This window comes from Malaclemys terrapin, chromosome 1, assembly GCF_027887155.1.
Source record: "Malaclemys terrapin pileata isolate rMalTer1 chromosome 1, rMalTer1.hap1, whole genome shotgun sequence".
Taxonomy (NCBI): Eukaryota; Metazoa; Chordata; order Testudines; family Emydidae; genus Malaclemys; species Malaclemys terrapin.
Genome location: NC_071505.1, coordinates 236,261,899 through 236,285,749, shown reverse-complemented (window position 1 = coordinate 236,285,749; position 23,851 = coordinate 236,261,899). Strand labels below are relative to the sequence as shown.

The window sequence follows — 23,851 nt, the reverse complement described above, 5'->3', positions numbered from 1 at the left end:
TATATAACTCTTTCTGTGTTTTAAGTGCCAGTCACAAATTAGCCAAATAAGCTCCTGGCATTGATTTCTAAGACTATAATACTGTATGTGAAAGGTCTGAGTTCCATAGCAGAAAAATACAGCATATGAATGCCTTAAAAGGTGGACTAAATCCTGTGCAGACTTACACCCTGTGCAAATCCACTGGCTTCTATGACATAGTTCAAATCAGTGCAAAATTTGGCCTTATGTTATCTCAGTGTATAGACTTAAGGCATAGACGAAAATTGTTTGAAACTGAATGGAATTCCCCAGCCAGTCAAGATTTCAGAGATGACATGACTGAGGCCTGGCCTACACTATAGAGGTAGGTCGACGCAAGGCAGCTAGGTCCGTCAACCTAACTCTGTAAGTGTCTACCCTAAAATGTAGCTCCCACTGATGTAACTTGCTCACTACACCAACTTAAGAACTCCACCTCCGTAAGAGGAGTAGTGCTTAGGTTGATGTAGCTAGGTCGATGCAATGTCAGTGTAGACTAGAGACTGTGTTCCTTACATCGACTGTTGCTGCCTTTCAGAAGCTGTCCCACAATGCCCCACACTGGCAGTTAAATCAGTGCAGGTGCTCCTGGTGAGGGTGCACACCGCCGACACAACGAGTTTAGTGTGGATACGCAAAAGCTGTGGTGACTGTACATTGATGTAATTTAGGTCAACTTAATTTTGTAGTTTACACTTGTCCTGAATGTTTTAAACCCTCCTGGGCCAAATTCACCCCTGCTTTAGTTTTATTAACATCAAGGGTCTCACACTTCAATGCATTTAGCCTTCTATTTTAATGTCAAAATCCCAAAACTAATTTTGACTGAAGGTGTTCACTCCATAGCGGAGTAATAAGACTGAGACATTACCATCAATGCTATAAGCATTATTTGAATAAGATTGCTTGATTTTTATATTTCTTCACTTAGCAAATGGTGTTTTTTTAAAAATCCTAATAGAATACATTTAAATAATCCCTGATTTTAAATATATATTGAACAACACCAGGGATAATAAAGTCTGACCTTCTCCAAGACTGTGAGTTTACTGGAATAACAGAATGTAGCTCAAATCCTGGTTGCCTCACTCATGCAATGAGTCCACTTGACTGCTTGTCATTGGCACTACTTGTGTGAATAACAAAAGCAGGATCTGGCCTTCTAAGTGCTAAAGAACTCTAGGCCAAAGTCTTATCAGCTACCTGAAACGAGTCCACTAAAGTCAGTTCACAGGTTTATAGCAGTGTACCAGAGGTAAGAACCTGGTCCGCCAAGTTTACACCTATCTTAACTGAAGCTGCATTTTACTGAGAACAGGCATGCCAATGAATTCATATGAGCTTACACTATACAATACTTACAGTGTTCATGGCACCTTGCTAAGAGTTCTAGGTCATCTATGTGGTAATAATCATAGCCAGAAGTACCCAGCACTTCAAAGGGCAAGTATCCTATAATAGGCGGCGCTCTGCATATGGGCACAGTACAAATTATTTCATCAAAACAATGAAACACACAGCAACTTTTCCTCTATTAAATAGGAAATTCAGAAAGTCAGTCTCACTTACACATGCGTAACTCCCACTGAAATCAATGGGCTAAATCCTGACTTCTCTGCTCTATGGGCAGGGATCCCAGCTGTAACTCAGCTCCCTGGCTCGGTTCCACACCTGCAGAGTGGCACGGGCATCCTGCGAGAGGAAGTCCCCCTGGAGAGCAACCATGGCACTGATCTATAGTAATTCCTTCCCCCTCAAGGCACTGCCTGTGACTTCAGTCCCCATCCAACTGCCTTACATGGCAGTGGTGTCACCAAGGAATGGTGACAGGAGTAACGTGGTGTCACCCTGATGTCCCTGTTGTGGGGAGGCAGAGTCTCCTTGGCTGAGTTAGACTCGGAGAGACAGCAAAGGAGCTGAGCAATATCTCTCCCCACCCAGTGCCAGAGCTAGCTAGCAGCTCTTGAACAAAGTTGCCAGCCAGCTAGAGAGGTCATAGACCCGTAAGACAGAGATCTCCCTTGCAGGAAAAAGGTAACAGGGAACTGAGCCCCCAAGGAATGCCCAATATCCTCTCAAGAACCTGCTTTGAGGAGCACCCCCCCCATTCTCAGGCCTTTCCCTGTTTCTCCCCTGGGGCAAGTGACTTCATTAGAACCACAACTGTTCTAGGCAACAGCAGCTTTTATGGCTCCCACATGGCGAAGAGTACCCAATGAGACCAGAGGAATAGACAGGGAGATAACACGCATAAGCTTCTTTTCATTGTGGGCCTCTGCAGGACCTGAACATGGAGCGTCTGAGCAGCCATTTCACACCTCTAACCTTGCCAGCCCGACTGCCCCAAGGTGGGTCAAACCAGCACAAAGCTGCCCTCCGTGATCCTCAAGAACTGGCCCAATGGGAATTGCACACATGGCTGAATTTGGAAAGTAATATTTTCATGGCACATTTTTCTACAATGCACAGGTTACACACACACAAAATCCTCCTCCTGCCTTTTTGGATTTATTACCTCTGATTTCTGGATTAACCAAATAGCTGTATACTAGTTGGAAATTGTTGTTCTTAGACTTATAGCCTACTGCCATTTTAATACAGATAAGGACTGGCTAATCAAAATACTCTCAGGAAAAAAAAACATTTTTAATACACAATAGTTGTGTAATAAAGATTGATGAAAAAATAAATACAGACAAAATCAGCCAGCTCCAGAATCAGTGAAATCAAACATCAGCTTTTGTAGTAATTTTAGTCATAACAGTGCTGATAACCAGGCTCTTCAAATTATTTTGTTGTGAAGCATAATATTATTTGACAGAATCTAGCTAATGAAAATAGCAGTAAATAGATACAAACAAAACCAAGTATGTTTTTCTGCTCACAAACCTGTGATCCAGAAATAAAAATTTCCATTCCAGACTATGTCTTGAAGTGAATTCCTCTAAAGGTTCTTCAACTATGCACATTTCCTGCATTGGGAAGAAGATCTGTTTACTAAGATTGTTAACTTTATCTCTCAGCTTCATCTGTTTCTTGTTAAATAGGAATACACAGCAGGTATGAGGAATATAATCAAATAGAAAGTACAGATGTCAACCAGTAATATTGAATAGAAATCTAATGTTAATACAAACTGATACTAACATTATTGCATAGGGTAAGAAAAGAATACTCTACAATACATGCCAAGTTAATAATCATTATTTCTTACAGTATATAGGATGTTATGTTTTTAAAGCACTCTACAGATAGCGAGAGCACAACTGCTGCATTGTAAGAGCCCACACTAGAGGACAGTGCACAACCCAGGCAGGAACTCTACCTGTCTACCCTGCAATTAGAGACCCACAGCTGGCCCATGCCAGCTGACTTGGGCTGAGGGGCTTGGGCTAAAGGGCTGTTTAATTGTAGTGCAGACATTCAGGCTCGGGATGTAGCCCAAGCTCTGGGACCCTCCCACCTTGCATCCGAACATCTACACTGCAATTAAACAGTCCCATAGCCTGATCCCCATGAGCCTGAGTCAGTTGGCATGGGCCAGCCGCAAGTTCCTAACTGCAGTGCAGACACACCCTAAGAAGCATTGTGCTTTTAGCAGTCACGTTGCCTCCAGGAGCCCTTAGCTGCTGTTGCACCCTTGAACCTGTGCTCTCTCCTCCTGTAGAAATTCAACACCACTGGCCTATGTGAGAAGGGGCAGCACACCTCTGTGGATCAATCTGAGGTATGCATGTGGCCTCCTATATTACCACTGTATCTGAGCACTATGCAATCCTTTAATACATTCATCCTCACAGCATCCCTGTTATGCCTATTTTTCAGCTAAGGAACTGAAGGAAAAGAGAGAGTATATGACAGGAAGTCTGTGGCAGAACAGGGAACTGAATCTGGGTATCCTAAGTCCCATGCCCACATGCTAACCACTGGAGCATGCTACCTGGAAGCATAGTCCTTGGGTATCCTGAGTGCAAGGACTGAAACTCTGCCCAGCCTTTGTACAGGGGCATAAAGAGGTAGGTTCCTTTCACCTTGTTCTCACGTCCCACTCCTAAATGCATTCATACCAGAGCCAGGAACAACCTGGCCCTAATTAAGCCTCCCAACGTCTACAGGAGCAAGTGATATTAATAATTAGTAAACATATTATGGTAGGTAGGACTGGGGCCTCTTTGTGAAAAAATAAAATCCCTGCCCCAGAGCGATGATGGCAATAATAATATACTAGAGGGTTGCACACTTTGTTGCATCTCTAGGCAGACCTCACTACACATACTAGGGCCTCCTTGCATTCTTCCATTCAACCCCACAAGTTCTCTGTGTTCACCCTCTCATCTCCTTCCTTGCAATCCACACCCCCATGCCTGGGAGGGGATGTCTCCCATGTCTGTGTGCTCCCATTCTTCTCCTTTGTGCCCACTCCCATTGATCAGATGTGGCACTTAAACGTTATCATGTTACAGACAAACAGAGAGAGAGAGCAGAGTGCTAGACATCGCTTTGCTCAGACAATCAGAAAGATCAGTATTTTAGAGTGGGAAATTGAGACACAGATGTTAAATGACGTGTCCCAGGTCATAGCAAGTAAATTGAGGAGCCAAGATTTGTTTCAGCAGTTCTTGGCCCCCCCGAGCCGTTTCCAGGTCACTTACAACACACAGCCACTTATTATCATTGGCAGTTTATGTTAATGCAACATTAACGTTGAGTTTTAACTACACAAAGGAAAGGAAATTCAGAGTACTATTAGTAAGAATACTACTATTGCAGTTTGAGAAGTATTCTTGCTTTTCCAGAGGAGACTGTACAGTCAGGGCTGTGAATCAGTCAAGAATGCCTTTAAAAATCCCAGTGCAGTATTGGAGTGAGGTTGAACGACCAATGCTGTCAAATGAGATTTGTCTCAATTAGATTTCTTAAACTCAGAGGATAGGACAGCCGATACAGCAGCTTACATTTGCCAACTAAAGAACAGCAGTGGCTGGTGCTAGGCTGAATGCAGTGTCCCGTCCTCAAAAAGTGAATTTCCTAGTGTCATGATGGGAGAAGAGTGGGAAGGGTCATTTTAATGCACCTGTCTAGCCAACTGAGGGCATGGTGTCAGCATCTCTACTCTGCTGCTCCATCCCAGTGCTGGGAAAATACAGCTAAGGAATGCCACACTAGGCATCCTAACACCCAAGTGGCATCCCCTGATTGCATTTCCCAGTATAAAGAAATAGATATATCACCATTTCCAACACCATTTCCATCAACCCTGCAACAGACCAATAACCCTACTAATTGTATATAGTGTATACTCACTGGAGTACTGTGTCCAGTTTTGGGCCCCAAACTACAAGAAGGATGTGAAAAATTGGAGAGAGTCCAGTGGAGGGCAACAAAAATGATTTGGGGGCTGGAGCACATGACTTTTGAGGAGAGGCTGAGAGAACTGGGATTGTTTAGTCTGCAGAAGAGAAGAATGAGGAGGGATTTGATAGCTCCTTTCAACTACCTGAAAGGGGGTTCCAAAGAGGATGGATCTAGACTGTTCTCAGTGGTACCAGATGACAAAACAAGGAGTAATGGTCTCAAGTTGCAGTGGGGAATCTTTAGGTTTTAGGAATATTAGGAAATACTATTTTAGTAGGAGGGTGGTGAAACACTGGAATGGGTTACCTAGGGAGATGGTTGAATCTCCATCCTTAGAGGTTTTTAAGGTCAGGTTTGACAAAGCCCCGGCTGGGATGATTTAGTTGGTACTGGTCCTGCTTTGAGCGGGGGTTGGACTAGATGACCTCTTGAGGTCCCTTCCAACCCTGATATTCTATGATTCTATATTGGATTTTGATTCATGATTGTGAAGTCTCTATTCTGATCAACTCTGTTAGTAAAATTTGGAATTTTGCATGTACAGAGATTGAAAGAATATACAGTACCTCTAAGACTAATGCACTCCATTACATGCGCTTACCTTTAAAAACTGAGGTGTTGCCAGTCGAACAGTAGCAACAAAACAGACTTGTTTTCCTAGTGATGTTCTATAAGCCTGTGGAACAGCACCATCAAAGCAGTTACAAGTGGAATTAGGCACTGGGAAGGGAAAAAGCAAGATTAGCAGGTTTGACCTGACTGAATATTTTACAGATTTGAAAAGCACTAATAAGAAATCTTACTCAGAGGAGTGTCTCAAAACCTTTTAAAGCTTATATGCATATATTTGAATCGAAGTCAGTCATGTTAGGCAAAAAGACATGAGAGCTTAACTCAAAGTAAGAAGTGTGTTTATAAAAAGTAAGGACAAACCTTCTGGTGGTATCTACAACAGCTTTCTGGAAAGAAACCCTACACATCCAGTTGCTCCTTTTCACCATTCACAATAACAATATACATTTTAGCGATCTTACTGCATTACTTGTAGGCAGTAGATGAAAGAAGTGTTGTTAGAGGTTGAAGGGTGTTATTAAGTCACTGGTGGCAAAACATTTAGACCAATATCACTGAGGCTTTCATGGAGTTAGTAGGCATGTTTCTTCAGACACTAAAATGTATAACCCCAATTGTAGCCCCCCATTCACCCTAACCTTCTCTCTCATCCCTGCCCATCCTCCCCAATCCCTCCCTGCATCCATGAGGAACCTTCAGCCCCCCTCACTCCCCAACTCCTCCTCAGTCCATCCCCACACCCTCTCTCTCAGCCATAGCCCCCCCGACATCCCCTTTGATCCATCCCAGCCAGCCTCCCCAGCCCTGGGCCCTCTCCAGCCGCACCATCTACCCTAACCCCCTTGTCCTTACCAATCCCCCCACTCCCAGCCTGGATCAGTGGGGACCCTCAGTCCCCACTTCCTCCTCAATCTCTCCCCAGTCCACCCACACCCTCTCCCTGAGCCCTTGGCCCCCAGCATTCCCTTCAATCCATCCCAACCTGCCCCCCATCACTGGGCCCTCTCCAGCCTCCCTGTCCACCCTAATCCTCTCGCTCATCCTTCCCAATCCTTCCCAGTCTCTTCCTCCCAATAGCACTGAGGTTTGAAAATTATAATTATTTTAAGCAAAAGAAAAGCAGGATCTAGCAGGCTTTAGCATGTAGTTCTAGTCTTCAGAGTAGGGCATCTTTTGAGAGTCCCTGCCCCATTCTCTCTTGGCACAGTAGACTGGGAGAGGGGCTGAAAAGGAAGGGTTATAGCCACAATTTTTTATGGTGGCCTGCTAACTGTGTCTTTAATGATTCCACTGGTCTCATGTCATGTTCAGGGTCCATTGGTACCTGCATGCCCCTCAGGCCCTCATTTCTCAGCAATGGCTTGCAAAGTCGTCAAGTTGCCTCTAGCTAGCCTGTGATCCCAATGTATGTTAGTGTCACAGAGGATGAACTCCTGCTCTTCAGAGCACTTGTAGTAAAGAAAATTACACCCCAAGTTATGCTGCTTGGAGATCACAATCCTGCTACCTCTGAAGTCAATACGACAGACTTCAAGTGGGACCTGGAACAGTCCTGGGAGAACCTGCATGGTGAGGAGCTATTCCCTGACTCCTGCACTCTTCAGCTGACCAAGCTCCTCGACACATAGAGTTCAATCTGCATAGCAATTGCAGGTGGGGGGATGCTACCATAGAGCTTTCTCTCCTCTATCTGTGGCCTGGACTCTATTTTCTCAAGTTTCTCACAATCTGGCTGTGGCAAGGAGGAGTGGCCTCCCTTGGTGATTGACAGGGAGGGATGGCTACTCACACCCCTGATGGGCGGAAGCAGAAAGGCCATGCCCACCCCGCCAGAAGAAGAGGGGCGGAACAGGAACAGGAAATACTAAAGGCGGGTCCTGCAGGGAGACAGACGCTTCCAACCTGCTGCTAGAGCAGGAGCCTGCAGAAGATCTCTGTTGTCCCCAGGACTCACCAGGGCTGCCAGACATGCCTCATGTTGAGGAGCTGCTTGAACTGCCACTGGTGGTATATCCTGGGGAGGCAGAGGGTGACCCCAGGACCTAGGTACACCCTGAGGGGATGGTAGAAAGTAGCCCAGGGACAACTTACTCTAGTCTGGCTGTGTTGCTGCCTGAATCCAGGCCACTGTGTTGTGGGTGGATTCCCTGTTGACCCAGTGGTGGAACAATCTGCCACTCTTAGGATCCTGGGCTGGTTCCTGGTGGAGTTGGGTGGACCTGTGTCCCCATAACCTCTTGCCACCTCACCCCTGGGGTGGCAGCCTCCCCACCTTAGGCCAATGTTAGTCTACTGTCTTCCAGAGCTAGGACACTAGACCCTGTATTGCCCTGCCCTGCCTGAGGGCTGAAGCCTTAGACTTTTGGTGCCTGGCCCTGCTGAAGGGCCTGGGCTCCTGGACTATAAACTACTCTCTCCTGCCTCAGGGCCCCTTATGCTGTTTGCATGCGTTGCCCTGCTTGAGGGCTTGAGCCCTGATGACAGATAACTGGTAGGCCCAGGCCAGAGGGCCTGAGGTCTAGAGACAGCTAATTTCTCCCCTTTTACAGATTACCATTCTAAATGTGTGATGGGGAGGAGATCTGGCCTCCCTTGGAGATTGAGAGGGAGGGATGGCCACGCCCTCCTACACTGGCTCCTTTCTGTACCACACACCAGAGGCAAATGTGCCCTTTGGTGAAGAAAGGCTGCCTTTCAGCCAATTTGTATATTAGTCTATATGGGTAGTTCACTAGCAGTTTTTATGTTGGGTATCTGCTGTACTGGCTTTTTATAATGGACTTCTCTTCACTGGCTTATGTATTAAGCCAACTTATTACACATGCTTTTTGAACCCAATGCAAGCTATGGTAAAGTCACACTATACCAATACATAGCTGATAACATGAATAACAGTGAGAAACAGGAAAAAAAAAGTAGTCTGTAGAGAATTCACATCTGTGATTAATCAGATCAGACCATTGTGGATTCGTTTATGTACTGAGCCAAAAAGTACAAAGGAGAAGAAAAATGCCACATTTAAGAAAGTGGTGCAGATGTCAGCATCTGTATAATTTAAAAAAATCTCTAGACATGAAACATCCTCTACCTGAGCCTTAAGGGCATAATTGACTGTATTATTAACATAAAAATTAAGGGAAATATTCTCCTTCCATAAGTAAGGCGTGTATTTGCTGTTCCTCTTAGGACTTCCTAAGAATTTGTATTCCAATTCTGCTGCTGCATTTGTATGCTTATATGAGGGCTTCTGTGGGACTTATATAAAAGAGGTGGGAGAAAATGGAAAAGGAGTATGAACTGCAGGAAAATAGGAGGAACCTGCATAAGCAGCAATTTGCATTGTTCTACATGGGCTTTATCATGCCACTGAGTATTTTGCAGTACTTTGAATCTCAGAAGGGAGTTCTGTTTAAAAATCAATGGCATGATACACACTCATATTAAGGGCACTGTAAAAAGTTACTTCCAGGCATACTTCTCAACACCATGAGCGGTCACATGTGAAGTCAACAGGACCATTCCCAATAGTAACCCTTAATTCTAATAGTTAAATGTATGCAGGATGGATCCTAAGAGGCCGAAAGGGCCTAAGCAAAGTCTCCTAAATGCAGGTGTGATAAATTAAAAAACTGGTAAGTGAGCCTATTAACTTTGCTCAGTGGGGAAGACACAACAGAAAAGCTTTTGGGCTGAGAAATACTGCTGGTATTTCCACTGGAGCATTTTAGGTTATTTGGTATGAACAAGCTTAAATCAGAGATACTTCTGTGTTTGTACAAAAAGGCAAAACACAGTCCTAAATTTTGCATTTACAAAATAGAATAGTGCATTATATTCCCAAAAGGAAAATGTAATCCAGAAAGGATAAGAATTGCTATGCAGTAAATGTATCTGTCAAATTTGGGATTTTGCTATTGACAGAGCAGAGCTACTGTTGACAAGAGTTTAAAAAATCAGGAGCAGGAATATTAGGGGCATAGATGTTACAAAAAAATTTTAAAAAAAGAATACAAGCCCTAAAATCCATGGATACAAATATTTCTACCTTTGGGGACAAAGATCACTGCATGTGAAATGAATGGAATATATTTATGAAACAAAGGCTCCATTATCTAGTTGAGAATGACACAGCATCCAACTGGTCTACCCACACTTTTTATTTTAATTTAGAATGTTTCAGACCATTTGTTTCTTATACAACTGCAACCCTCTAATATATGCTGTTTACATTTTGAGTGTGTGTATTATTTATTCTTTATTGCTTATCTTAACACAGATGATAAACATAACAGAAACAGCAAAGAGAAGAAAGGAATCTAACCTGGAGTAGAGAGTCAATTATTGGGATTTTACAACAAAATAAGTCCAAACATCTTCATTATTAAGGGCAAAAAGTAATAAAACAAAGACAATCTTTGACTGGTTAAAGACATTTGTAACAATGGTCATGTTGTTGTTGAGCCCCAGTTTGGGGTTCCTTGTAAAGTAAAATCATAAAAACAACCAGGAGTCTGGTGGCACCTTAAAGACTAACAGATTTATTTGGGCATAAGCTTTCGTGAGTAAAAACCTCACTTCTTCGGATAGTGAGGTTTTTACTCACGAAAGCTTATGCCCAAATAAATCTGTTAGTCTTTAAGGTGCCACCAGACTCCTTGTTGTTTTTGTAGATACAGACTAACATGGCTACCCCCTGATACTTAAAATCATAAACTAATCCACGGAGTTATTCCCTTTCAGAAAAAAATGAGAAATGGAAGAGAAAGAGGAAGAGCATAGAGAGCGAGAAAATGATCAAGCAAATGCCCAAAACATTAATAAGAAGGCAGGAGAGGAATGATAGGATGGAGGGGGAAAGGAACTAAGAGGGTATGAGTTGGAAAGATGGGAGGGGACTAGGAAGCACTGCACACAAAAATAGGGTTACCCATTGGGCAATTTAATTGATTAAGTGATTATTCCAATAATTCCAAAAAATGAGGATCATATATCCATAAGCTTATCTTGTTTCTACTGCAAAACCTTATTTGTTCCATTGCTGCCAAGCTCACCAAGTCAGGGTACCATTCTTCAATAGTTTGGCACACTTGGAACTTTCATTGTTGTATAATTAGGCACTTAGCTACCATCAGAGCTCTCCAACCAAAGTTTTTTGAAGGATTTTAGTTTCCAAGATGGATTGGTTAGGCCTAGGATGGCATGGTCAGCCTGCAGTTCCATCCTGATAAAGAGAAAGAAATTGGCCCAAATATTTACCACTGTCCAAAAAAAAAGATGGATTACAGGGGCAACATGTGGTATAAACTAGTGCTGCTGCATTGCAGTGCCAGCATTTGTCACACAGGTGACTGCTCTGGATCTGAAAAGTCTATATAGAGTCCAGTACATCCTCCAAATAATTTTCTGATGCATTAATCTTAGCTCCAAGTGAGCAGTGATGTATATTGGAACAAATCTGAGTCCACTGAATATTGGAAAGGGAGACTGAAAGTTCTTGTTCCTATTTCCTTCTATCATTGTCACTACTGATTGCCACTTTGCCTGATGGATAGGAATACATTCTGGCCCCTGACCTAGGTATGCAATATAACAGTTTCAAAAAGCCCCAAGACTAAGGGGGTCCAGTGTTGCAAGGGCATCTGGTCCAAATTGGAGTTGCAGAGCTTGTCTAAGTTTCAGGAATTGCCATTTCTTCTTTGGGCCCAGTTGGAATTTCTCCCTTAGGCGAGGAAAGGGCATGAAGGAATCCTTTTCAATTATGTTGTTTATGCTCACAATCCTTTTTTAAAATCCAATTAAGCCACAGAACAGGACTATGGGCAATTAAAATTTTGGACTTACTCCAAATCGAAGTCTTTGAGTGTACTAAGGGATGATACTTAAACTTAGAAGCAACCAGATACCAGGCTTTCCTAGCAGCAAAAATTGTAACGAATTTCTCTTTATGGAAATGGTAGAGGTCTGAGTTCAGGACTTATTCTAGTGGCAGTGGGGTTACAGTCCCTTCCCCCTGCTCAGCCAGGCTGAGGAGTCTGGGGGAGGGAGAGCATAGAATCATAGAAATGTAGGGCTGGAAGGGACCTCAAGAACTGGATGTCAAGTCCAGTCAGGGCCATCCCTAGGAGGGTGCGATGCCCGGGGCAGAAGTGATGGCTTCATCTCTTCCAGGACTGACCATGCCAGCCAATTGCACTGGCCTGCAGGGCCTACCAAAGCGCGGGGCCGGGAGCAGTTGCCCCGATTCACCCTTCCCAAGGGATGGCTCTGAGTCCAGTTCCCTGCACCTAGATCATTCCTGACAGGTGTTTGTCTAAACTATTCTTAAAAACCTCCAGTGATGGGGATTCCAAAACCTCTCTGGGAAGCCTATTCTAGCACTTCACTATCCATATAGTTAGCAAGTTTTTCCTATCTAAGCTAATATCTAACCTTGCTGCCAATTAAGCCTGTTATTTCCTTCAGTGGACATGGTGATCAATTGTTCTCCATCTGCTCTATAACAGCCCTTAATATATTTGAAGACTGTTATCGGGTCCCATCCCCCCCCAATCAGGTCCCTTTTCTCAGACTCTTGTCGAGGGGTCAGCCATTGTGGTATTTAGCTCAAAATTGAGGATATATAATAAAACCTAAGGTTGGGCAGACCAAAGCCTCTTGACAGAATAGGCAGCTGTATTTTTTTTTTTTTCAAAGGATACTCTGGGCTTGTTGCCCACACCTTCAATATGGTCTTTAAAAGGTTGTTAAATCTGAAAAAAATATTTGGGGGAATATAAACTGGCAAGGAGCTAAGAACAAATAGACATCTCGGGAGAACATTCTCTTTAATATATTACCTCTGCCCAAAAGGGATAGATGGAGGGCTAGCCATCTATGTAAATCCAAAGCTTTCTGTGTGATAAAAGCCTTGAGATTAATTTTTACTATTTCTTTTATGTTCCTAGGAAAGAGGACTCACAAGTACCTGATTTGCACCTGCTGCCAGGAAAAAAGTATTATCTAAAATGGCATAATTATGCACCCCTTGGGAGACAGAGAGCTTCCAACTTATGCCAATTAATTTTGTACCCTGCGATCTTCCCAAATAATTCCATAATTTGTAATGTTAGGGATGGTCTGAAGGGGTTCGTGATGAATAAAAGCATATCACCAGCATGTAAGATGATTTTTGTCTCCTCGGATCCTGTTTTTATATCCTGTATCCCCCGATATGACCTTATTTGTATTGTCAGCAACCCTAAGGCCAAATCAAAGGCGGGTGGGGGTGGGCAGGGGACAGCCCTGTCTAGAATTATGGTGGAGATTGAAAGAAAAGGAGATATAGTTATTGGTTATGACATGCGAGCTAAAATTGGACTACAAAAGTCTAATCCAGGAAATGAAAGAGGGACCAAATCCAAATTTGTGTAGAATGAGGACCAAATATCTCCAAATTACTCTACTGAAGGGTTTTTCCACATCCGGTAACACAACTGCCATTGGTTTCAAGGGATTTTGATAGTAGGACAGCACAGCGATAACCTGACCAGTGTTGTCCAACTCATGTCTCTTTTGTATGAAACCCACGTGTATTATGTTCCTTTTTACTTTTTTCTGATTGTCCAGCTAGGATTTTAGACAATATTTTAATGTTGGAGTTGATTAAGGATATTGGTTTACATTCCTGAGCATCTTTTCCAGACTTAAGAGTGACTGAGATAAGGTTTCATTCACTGAGAGGGACAGGGTTCCTCTAACAAAAGCTTCTGTATATAATTCGGTCAGTTTGGGAGCTAGGGTGCCTGAACTGGGCATAAAATTCAGCTGGAAAGCCATCTAGGCCCAGGGCCATACCTGTTGCTTACAGCAGCCATAATGTCAGAGGAATGTAATAAGAAATCAAGCCAAATTTAGTGTTCTTCTGTTAGTTGGGGGGAGCTGCAGATGTTGGGTGTATTCCTCAAAGAACTGGTTGATGGGGCGGTCTTCCTCTAAATACAAGCACTGGTAAAATTTGGAGAATTGTTCATTAATTCTTTAATGACCAGTGACACTCTGGCCCTGACTAGAGTGAATTGAATTGATTTTTAGCTTTTAGTGATTTTATTGTAAGGCCATGTGCTAATAATTACCCAGCTTTATTGCCAGATTCCCAGTACATCTGTTTCAGTCTAACCAAAGTAAATTCAGCCTGTGCTGAGGTTATTTTATTCATTTCATATCTGACACTGGTCTTGGAGTTTAACCAAAGTGGGTGAATAAGCATAGTTGAGCATTTCCATTAAATTCACCAGCTCAGCTTGTTTGGCTCTCTTTATGTGGGAGAAGTAGAATATCATCCTACCCCTTAAGTATGCCTTGGAAGTGTTGTTCACTAGACCAAAGGGTTGTTGTTCGTCTCAAAGAAAAAAATTATTTTTCCCCACACACTTTTTAAATTGTGTGTCAAGTAGTAAAGAGGAGTTTTACCCCCATATTCTGGTAGTCCCTTGTTTTTCAGGAGACAACAGCTTGCAATACCACAGGTGCACGATCACAGATTGTAATCAATTTTATTTCATTGTTAATAACAGAGCTCACCAAACCACCTATTACTAAAAAATAATTGAGGAGGCGGAGGTGAGGTGAGCTGGGGTAGGGGGGTGGGGCGGAGAGCTGCCGGTGGGTGTAGAGCACCCACCAATTTTTCCCTGTGGTTGTTCCAGCCCCAGAGCACCCACGGAGTCGGCGCCTATGCTCAGAAGCACTTCCTTACCATGCTTGTCTTCACTGCAGAGTTAACTCGAGTTATCACTCGAGTGTTGCCCCTAACTCGTCTCATCCACACACACAAACACGTGTCTAGCACATCAGAGGAGACAGGCAACAGTTTAAATTAGCGTAATTTGTCAGCTGTCAACACAATCACTCTGTGCTGCTCAGACAGTGAAGTCACTCTCACTCAAGCGAGGCTAATTTGAGAGGAGGTGACTCCACTGGAGCTAAATTAACTCTGCAATGAAGACACAGTCACAGAGATTGCCTCACAGCACATCATCAGGGATCAGGGTTTGGCTCTCTGTGGTCAAAGCCATGGAACCTGCCTCCAAACCTAGTGTTCCTGTGTTAACAGTTCTGGCTCCCAGCACCCCGATTCCTCTCTGTCAGCCCAGCTTCATTACAGATATGCTGCCAGGGATCCCCTCTGTCTGTGGCTAGTCCCTGAGGTAAGGAGATCTGTAGAAGAGTGAATATGTGCCTTTGGCTATATTAACTTTTCTGGGTAATTTCCACTGAGCCATAAGCATCTCCGTCCTGCCTCCCTCCCTTCCCTGCTGCATAGACTCCAGACCTCACAAAGCCCCTCCCACTTAGTTGGGGCATAGGGGTGGGGACAAGGTGCTAGGAAGGTGTCTTGAGCCTTCCTTCTGTGTGTAGGAGGGATGTTCAACGAGTGGAGGACTGTTACATGGGTGGAGCCATGGGTATATGATCTGGATCATTGAAAAGTGAAAATAATTGTCAAACAATCAGCCTGTTGCATGCAAGGTGTCTGCACTGTATTATATGGAAGGGTCTCTGTAGCATCTCCAAGGTACCAAAAAAAAAAAAAAAAAGCTCATGGCTGAGACTTTCAGAACTGACTAGGGGATTTAGCCAGACATGCCTCTGAAATTAGTGAGGGTTGTGTGAGTAAAACCTCTAGTTGGCTTCGAAAATCTCAACCTTCAGAATTAGATCACTAAAGTCCATCTTTACATGCTGCTCTAAGACCAAACATATCTCCTAGGGACGCAGCATGGCCTAGTGTATATGGCATTGGAGTGGGAATCAGGAGATGTGTGATTGTACAGTGCCCAACGCAATGGGGCTTTCATCTCAGTTGGGGTATTACACACTATTGTAATATAAATAATTAAAAATAATAAATGCACCTTTGAGGTTAATGAGCAGATACTTCAGGGAAGGTCACATGAAAGAAAATTAGTGACTTATTAAAAAAAGTTTTGAATAAAAGTATGTGAGGCAACATGGATCTAGGGAAACTTCCAACTTTAGTGAAGGTTAAATGAAAAGGAAACATGGAAAAGATTTATTAGACTGACTGTTCCTATCATGAATGTGTCTGACATTACATGAATCAGAACTTAACAATTACATATTCTGATCAGATACAGCCTGCATGAAATAAGCTGAAGGGGAACTCATATTAATGTAGTAGAAATACGAGGTCAGAGTACATTCAGTGAATATTTCCCAGAAAGAGCCAAAACAAGTTGCTAAAAACTTAGGTCAGAAATGGCATCAAACGACTAAAAAAAATAAGAGATCTTTACTAAAGGAAGAACATCCTCTACCAAGTCCCCATGCGTAAAAACATGTTCACTGCTGTCAAATGCTACAAGGAAAAACATTCTTGCATGCATTCATGAGGAATTATCTTGCTAATTAAGCTTCATTTTTTCTTCTTCCTTCCCAGTGTACTTGGCTAATTGTTTTCCTATTCCTAGCTTCATTATTTTTTCCTTCGAGAACAACTTTCAAAGGCAGATTCTGGGGCCAGGGGAAGAGTACCACAATGCAATTCTTTGGAATCTCTCTCCCCTCCTATTCCTCACACCCCTCTATCGTGGACATTTTGTCCAGGAGTGCTGACGTCGCATCCTGCTGAGGTGCCAACGTGTGGTTGGCAGAAAAAGGGAAACTGGCTGGAAAACTGGTATTTATTTAATGGAAAAAAGAATAATTAATCATTAGACCAGCAGGTCTCAACGCCATGGTGAGCTACAGAGCAATCTGAGTCGGTCACTGAAGCTGTTGTGTTTCCCTTACACTCCTGCTCCTGCAGAGCTGAGGGAACAGCACCAACCAAAAAGCACGGCCTACTGTTTCATAGAGTTACAGATTCCAAGATCAGAAGGGACCATTGTGATCATCTAGTCTGACCTGTGTAACACAGGCCACAGAACTTCCCCCCAAATAATTCCTAGAGCAGAGCTTTTAGACAAACATCCAATCTTGATTTAAAAATTGCTAGTGATGAAGAATCCACAATGACCCTTGAAATTGTTCCAATGGTTAATTACCCTCATTGTTAAAAATTTACACCTTATTTCCAGTCTGAATTTGTCTAACTTCAGCTTCCAGCCATTGGATCGTGTTATACCTTTGCATGACACACTGACAAGACAATTTATCAAATATTTGTTCCCTGTGTAGGTACTTATAAACTGTGTTCAAATCACCCCCAACCTTCTCTTTGTTAAGCTAAACAGATTGAGCTCCTTGAGTCTGTCACTATAAGGCAGGTTTTCTAATTCTTTAATCATTCTTGTGGCTCTTCTCTGAACCCTCTCCAATTTATCAACATCCTTCTTGAATTATGTCACCAGAACTGGACCCAGTATTCCAGAAGCAGTCACACCAGTGCCAAATACTCCTACTCGAGATTCCCCTATGCAGGCATCGAAGGATCACATTAGCCCTTTTGGCCACAAAGTTGCACTGGGAGCTCATGTTCAGCTGATTATCCAGCATAATCCACAAATTTCTTTCAGAGTCACTGCTTCCCAGGATAGAATCCCCCATCCCGTGAGTATGGCCTACATTGTTTGTTCCTAATATACTCATTTACATTTAGCCCCATTAAAACTATTTGCTTGCGTCCAGTTTACCAAGCGATCCAGATCACTTTGAATCAGTGTCCTGTCCTCTTCATTATTTACCACTTTCCCAATTTTTGTATGCTTGGCAAAGTTTATCAGTGATGATTTTATGTTTTCTTCCAAGTCACCAACCCATGTTGACTCGCATTAATTATTCTATTCTCCTTTAATTCTTTATTAATAGAGTCCCGTATCAGTCACTCCATTATTTTGCCTGAGATCAATGTCATACTGACAGGCCTTGGTCATCCTGTTTGCCCCTTTTAAATATGGGCACAACATTAGTTTTATTCAAGTCTTCTGGAACTTCCCCAGTGCTCCAAGCCTTATTGAAAATCAACATTAATGGTCTAGCGAGCTGATCAGCCAGCTCTTTTAAAACTCTTGGATGCAAGTTATCTGGACCTGCTTATTTAAAAATGTCTCATTGTTGCAGCTGCTGTTTAACATCCTTCTAGGATACTAGTGGAATGGAAAGATTGTTATCACCATCATATGACACTACATCACCTATTTTCTTCCCAAATACAGAACAGAAATATGTATTGAACACTTCTGCCTTTTACTATTGATAATTCTACCATTTCCATCTGGCAATCACATACAGCTCCCTCTGTACCAGGGACGTAACAGCTTGGTAGCCTGCCAAGGAACAGAAAAGAGTTTTGCCAAGCAGTCAAGCCTGACTCTTGGGAGCCCCGCTCCTGCCTTACTGAGCCTTCTCCCCCAGAGCACAGCAGGAAACCCAGCACACTTCTGTTCACACCAAAAACTCGATGGCACTGAAGCTGCTGGGCCCTCTAACAACTCAGAGGCCAACCAAAATCAAGAAGAGAATGCTGCAGTTCTCCCCTTAACACAGATGTCAGTGAATGAGAACAGACACTGGATGGATTTTAAACAGCCACAACTTGATTAAACTTGGCACAAAGGGGGGGGAGGGGAGGAGGCTACCCACCTGTCACCTATACTCTCACATACCAGGCATTTTAAGTGGTTCCAGTGTAGAGGTTACAGGGCTCCTACCATACAACCCATAACTTGGGGTAGACTCGCCTCAGCCTACCCCTATGACTCAGCTTCCTCTTCTGAATCCTTTCACATACACACAAGCCCACATCCACAGCACCCCTATCCCATGAGCACAAGGCCTGTCAGCAAATTCTCAGGTCTTTTACTTCTGGGAACTGGCCCATTTATCTTTTTAACCACCCTAGAAACCTGTGAAGAACTAACAACCCTATCAAGTATTACCTGTGGGACGTCTGTAATGACTAAATTCTATGACTATTTAACCTAACTGTGCCTCAAGGAGGCTGTGAGGAAGGCAAAAAGCCCATCAGGCCTCTGCCAATTTGATCGCAATGGAACTAAGAAATTCCCTGGTGACTCCCTAAAACAGGCAACCAGTCAGAACCACAGCATCTGCTAAACACAGCTCCAAACCCACAGTTAAGGGGAGGCGAGGCAGAGCTGCTGAAACAAGAAAAACAGACTCCTAAGGATCCAGGCTAAGGTTTAAATCAGTTAAAGGGAAAAGCAAAACACCAATCATCTTCTCTCCTCCTCCAGCTGATCAATAGCCCAACAGAGCCTCTGGAGGAGATAGGGCCACTCCTATTATCTCCAACCTGTGCTCTCCTGCTTTCCAACCACCACTGATCCCATAGTTTGAAGTAGGTGGGTGGCATTTTCCCGATCCCACATCTCTGCCACATGGAAGAAAAAGAAAGATTCCGAGAGATGAAATCTTGCCAAGTGGAGACAGAGAGACGCAAAACTCCACTTATCAACCAGAAGGGTCTGAGACAGATGAGAGGATGAAAGGGAGAAGAACGGAGGGAGAGATTTAGAAAAAGGGGTCATGAAAGGTGAAGGGGAAAGTTCTGGCATTTTTAATGCTGGAACCTGCCTGGATTTAAATTTTAGCTAGGTCAGAAGGAAAAGAAAGAGGAAGAACAAAAATGAATTAAAGCACAAAACGATACCTGCCAATATATGAAAGCTATAAATTGGTACATTTGAGGTCTGAGTCAATGCCAATGGACATCTATGGAGATACCCCCGTTGACTTTAATGGACTTCAAATCAGGCCCTTAAAGAGAACCTTTTAACACACTAAACTAGGGGAGAATTTTCCAGGGACAGACTTTTAAAAAGTTATTTTTCTGAACAATAGCAACTGCCCTTATTAAAGAGCTATGTCTCTGTGCTGATATATGGTGTCATGGTAGGAAAATAGAGGGCACTTTTAGGATCATGAATGGAGAAAAGTTGAGAATCTCTGTAGATCAATCGATCAAAAACTCTCCAAGTAAGAAATGTATCCTTATGCGTCATCACTGGAAATCAAGCTTCTGTTCTAGAAAGCTACACAGCTCAGTTTGTGTGTATGTCATTCTGCTAAATTTCACATCATTCAGCACAGTAAAGAGAATAAACATAGAAAATAGAAAGGCAGTTTTATGTTTTTATATGAATAAACCCACAAATCACATGTAACTAAGTAAGAAATACATTTTACCGTGCTGTATGTGCATTTCTGTTTTAGTCATATGGATCAAGACCAGAAAGTTAAATGGGGCAGGAAAGCTTTTCATAATGTGGTGTGTGGCTTTTGGAAAGCATAGTGAGGAATTTTTGCAGAGGATGACCCATTTGGAACAATAACAGCAACTTCTGAAATACTACTCTTTGGAATTCAGACAAAATATCTAAGGCAAACTCTGCAGGGCAGGGGAAGAAGAAGTAATAATGAAGTGTTTCTTTTCTGTCTCTGAATAGTTGTATAGCAACCGATTTGTTAAAACAGATTACATACAAATTATTCTTTGTCCCTTGAAAAATTATCTCCTCAGTCTGAATATACTGTATTAAGGTTTTTGCTGAATTTAATTCTACCCTTCTTATTCTATAAGTACAGGGTACTGGGGACGGAATGCAAAACTGAACAGTTTGGGATTCATAGATCTGCTCCTTTGAGGTACTCAGTGATCCCAACCACCACTGAAGTCAATGAGAGTTGAGCCTGCTTGGCATCTCAGAGGATCCAGTCTAAATGCTTTAGTGGCCACAATGGCACAAGGAGCAAATCTAACAACATGGCTGGGATTTCGTGGGAGCCTACAATAGCATACGCTTTGTCATGAAGTGCTACAACATTTAACAACAATTCCCTGGAGAGGTGGTGAAGGGGAAAGTTCAGTAGTTTTTTTCAGCAATGGAGCCTGCGAGGAGTCAAATTTTCAGAGGTGAAAGTGAGCTTAGGGATCTTAATTTTATCCATTGTTACTGTTAGTCAATGTAATCAAACTGTTCCCAAGCCTTTCATCATCAGACAAAGGTAGCAGATACCCAGAACAGGATAACTGGGGTCACAATCTAGAAGTGAAGTGCATTGACAGGGAGAATTTACACAGCTACTGACTTTACCGACATACATCTGGCGGTTACTAATCAGTTGCTAACTTCCATGTGAACTAAAATTCACCCCATAACGTTAGAAATAACCTTTTCAGTTAAAGTCTGTTGGTTCTACGTAACCACATGTATTTTTTTTGCACAGATAAAATGTTTAGTAACATTCATTCACACAAAAGTTAAGGCTTACCATTGCTGTAAGACCGAAAATTTCCTATAAATTTTATGTATTCATATGTTGGAAATTCCTTCGGGTTCAAACTTCCTCTCAGAAGATGACAGTAAAACTCTAAATCATTGTCAGCTGTATTGTTAGAAAAAGGAGAAATAAATAAATAGGCTATTTAAACTAAACACGAGTGGAAAATTTGGTCCCAATCCTGCAACTAGTAGTTTATGACTACACTCGCTCAGAGCCCCACAGAGTGCAGTCCACCAGCATGCTAATTGCAGGATTGAAGCCTGTGTGAAAAGAACCCTAAATAAACCCAGAATGTTCAACACTCCTAACAGATTTTTTTCTCATGGCTGATTTGCAGAATTAGGGCCTGACTCTTCACTCCATTATGCCAATTTTATTAAAGGAATTACACTGCCATAAACCTGGTATAATGGAGTGCAGAATCAGGCCCTTAATTTAAAACCCTTATTTATTTAGGTTTTTCTTTCCATAATTCACAGATTTTTCATGTCTTCTGTTTGGGGCGAAAACTGTCAATTTCTTTTAAAATTAACATTGGAATAGCAGAGGGTTTTCTATATAGTAGATTTTTAAAAAATGGTGTAGATTCTATTGTCATGTGTTCCATATTTTTTGCCTCCCCCACTCTTAGAGCTAATTTAGATGAAGTATGTGAAAGGATTATTTATGAAAAAAAATTAAATGATAAAATAAATTCGGATTAATTTACACATATTTCAAATGTAATGTAAAACACAGGTGTGCATCACTCGAGTATCTATGGACAGAATATAACTGTACTAGGTTGAAACATAAATTAAGATGTGATTTGTTTCCACTGAACTTCTCTAAATTTCCATGGTCAAACCTGTTTTCCTTAGCTCTCCCCCTAAGACACGATATTTTATAATTAACATAGCTGCAAGCAGTCTTGCTTTAGTAAATAAATGCAATGAATCTAGTTTGAAATTGAACAGAAGCATCATTCCTGGTGGCAACATTTGTTTCAAAATGAATGAAAATATATCTAAAGATGCAAAATATTCATACTGACATATATCACAGAGAGACTCCACCCTTGCAAGAGAGAAATCTTCTCTCTCCCATGCTTTTTGTTTAGTGGGAATGATAAAACAAAACGTACTCTTTAGGGAATCTGATGAGGCAGAATCTGCCATAAGCATACGAGAAGATAATATTTTATAAACTTCTGAATGTTCCTGTTCTGGGAGGAAATTTAACAAATTCTGATCCATGACGTCACACTGCAAAGAAAAGAAAGTACAAATGATCAAAACAAAAAAAGAGTGGAATTCTCATTCTCCACCAACCTGCCATTTTCCGCAATTGGGACTGAATTTTATTTGCGAAACCAAACAGAAAGCCCAATTTTCATAAGCAGCTGTTTAAACTTTCCATGCCCATAGGCACTTAAATACACAAAGTGCCAGATCCAAAGCCCATGGAAGTCAGTGGGAATCTTTCTGTGGACTTCCATGGGCTGTTGTTCTGGTCTAAAATAGGTAAGTGGGTACACAAGTTAGGCAGACACTTCTTAAAATTGTGCTCTGTATCATCATCATCAGATATTATACTGAACAAAAGTAGTACACGCTGGGCCAAATCCATCTCTGGTGTAACTCCATTAACACTTGTGAAGTTCCCCTAAACTTGAGTTTTCTTCATTAGAATTAAACCTCTAAAGGTAACCCACTCCAAAGGAAGTCCCTGCTGATCATATAGGGCTAGACTGTGGAAGAGAGGGTGTAGTGAGCCTTCCCACCTGCAAAGCACAGCCACAATTGCAGTTTCTGAGCTTTGGGATGTGCAGTGACTGCCTCCTCTTACTGCCTCCAGGAGCACAAACCAGTAAAGGAAGGCAGGAAAGAGGTGGGTCCATGGCTTTGCTCCTGCCTATGTCCCTTGTCCCAGCTAGAGCTGGTCAAGCAAACGGTAGAGGAGTGTTACACCATCCAAAGGGACAGTGCAGCATGTGAACTCCCCTTGTGTTCATAGGGGTGCTTTGGTAGGGATTGTGCATCCTCAAGCACAATCCCGTCTGGATTGGTAGGGCTCTGTACTGCCACCAATAGGCCACTGGCTTAACTGCACAGTCTGGCCCACACTCTGTATGCCTACACAGCAAAGAAAAACCCACAGCTGGCCCGTGCCAGCTGACTCAGGCTTGCGGGGCTCAGGCTGCGGGGCTGTTTCACTGCTGTTCAGATTTCAAGGCTCGGGCTGGAGCCTGGGCTCTAGGTCCCTGCAGGGTGGGAGTGTCCCATCTTTTTTGTTTTGTGTTTACACGGTGCCTAGCACAATAAAGTCATAGAATCATAGAATATCAGGGTTGGAAGAGACCTAAGGAGGTCATCTAGTCCAACCCCCTGCTCAAAGCAGGTCCAACCCCAACTAACTCAAAATCAAAATCCATACCTAGAGCTCCTAGGAACTACCACAATATAAATAATAATGATCCATTTCCATATTTGGGATTGGATTTCAGACATGGTTATCATGCTAAAGACTAATAGGGCGAGGAAAGAATAACCAGTTTACAGTTTTAGATCACAATTCAGGAAAGTATTTAAGTACCTGCCTAAATACGTCCTTATTGAAATAGGGTTTAAGTCTCATTGACTTCAGTAGGACTTAAACACATGCTTAATTGCCCTTC

The 23,851-nt window shown here is 42.5% G+C and overlaps 1 protein-coding gene across 1 annotated transcript in view; it reads right to left on the bottom strand.

Moving 5' to 3' along the window:
* Positions 1 to 23,851, bottom strand: part of NPAS2 (neuronal PAS domain protein 2) — a 151,723-nt gene that overhangs the window by 40,762 nt on the left and 87,110 nt on the right. The window contains exons 6-10 of the mRNA XM_054009832.1: positions 22,319 to 22,439; positions 21,184 to 21,297; positions 5,978 to 6,096; positions 2,911 to 2,993; positions 1,384 to 1,490 (exon numbers count right to left, since the gene is read on the bottom strand). Of these exons, the coding sequence (XP_053865807.1) occupies positions 1,384 to 1,490; positions 2,911 to 2,993; positions 5,978 to 6,096; positions 21,184 to 21,297; positions 22,319 to 22,439 (544 nt within the window). The remainder of the gene's footprint in view (positions 1 to 1,383; positions 1,491 to 2,910; positions 2,994 to 5,977; positions 6,097 to 21,183; positions 21,298 to 22,318; positions 22,440 to 23,851) is intronic.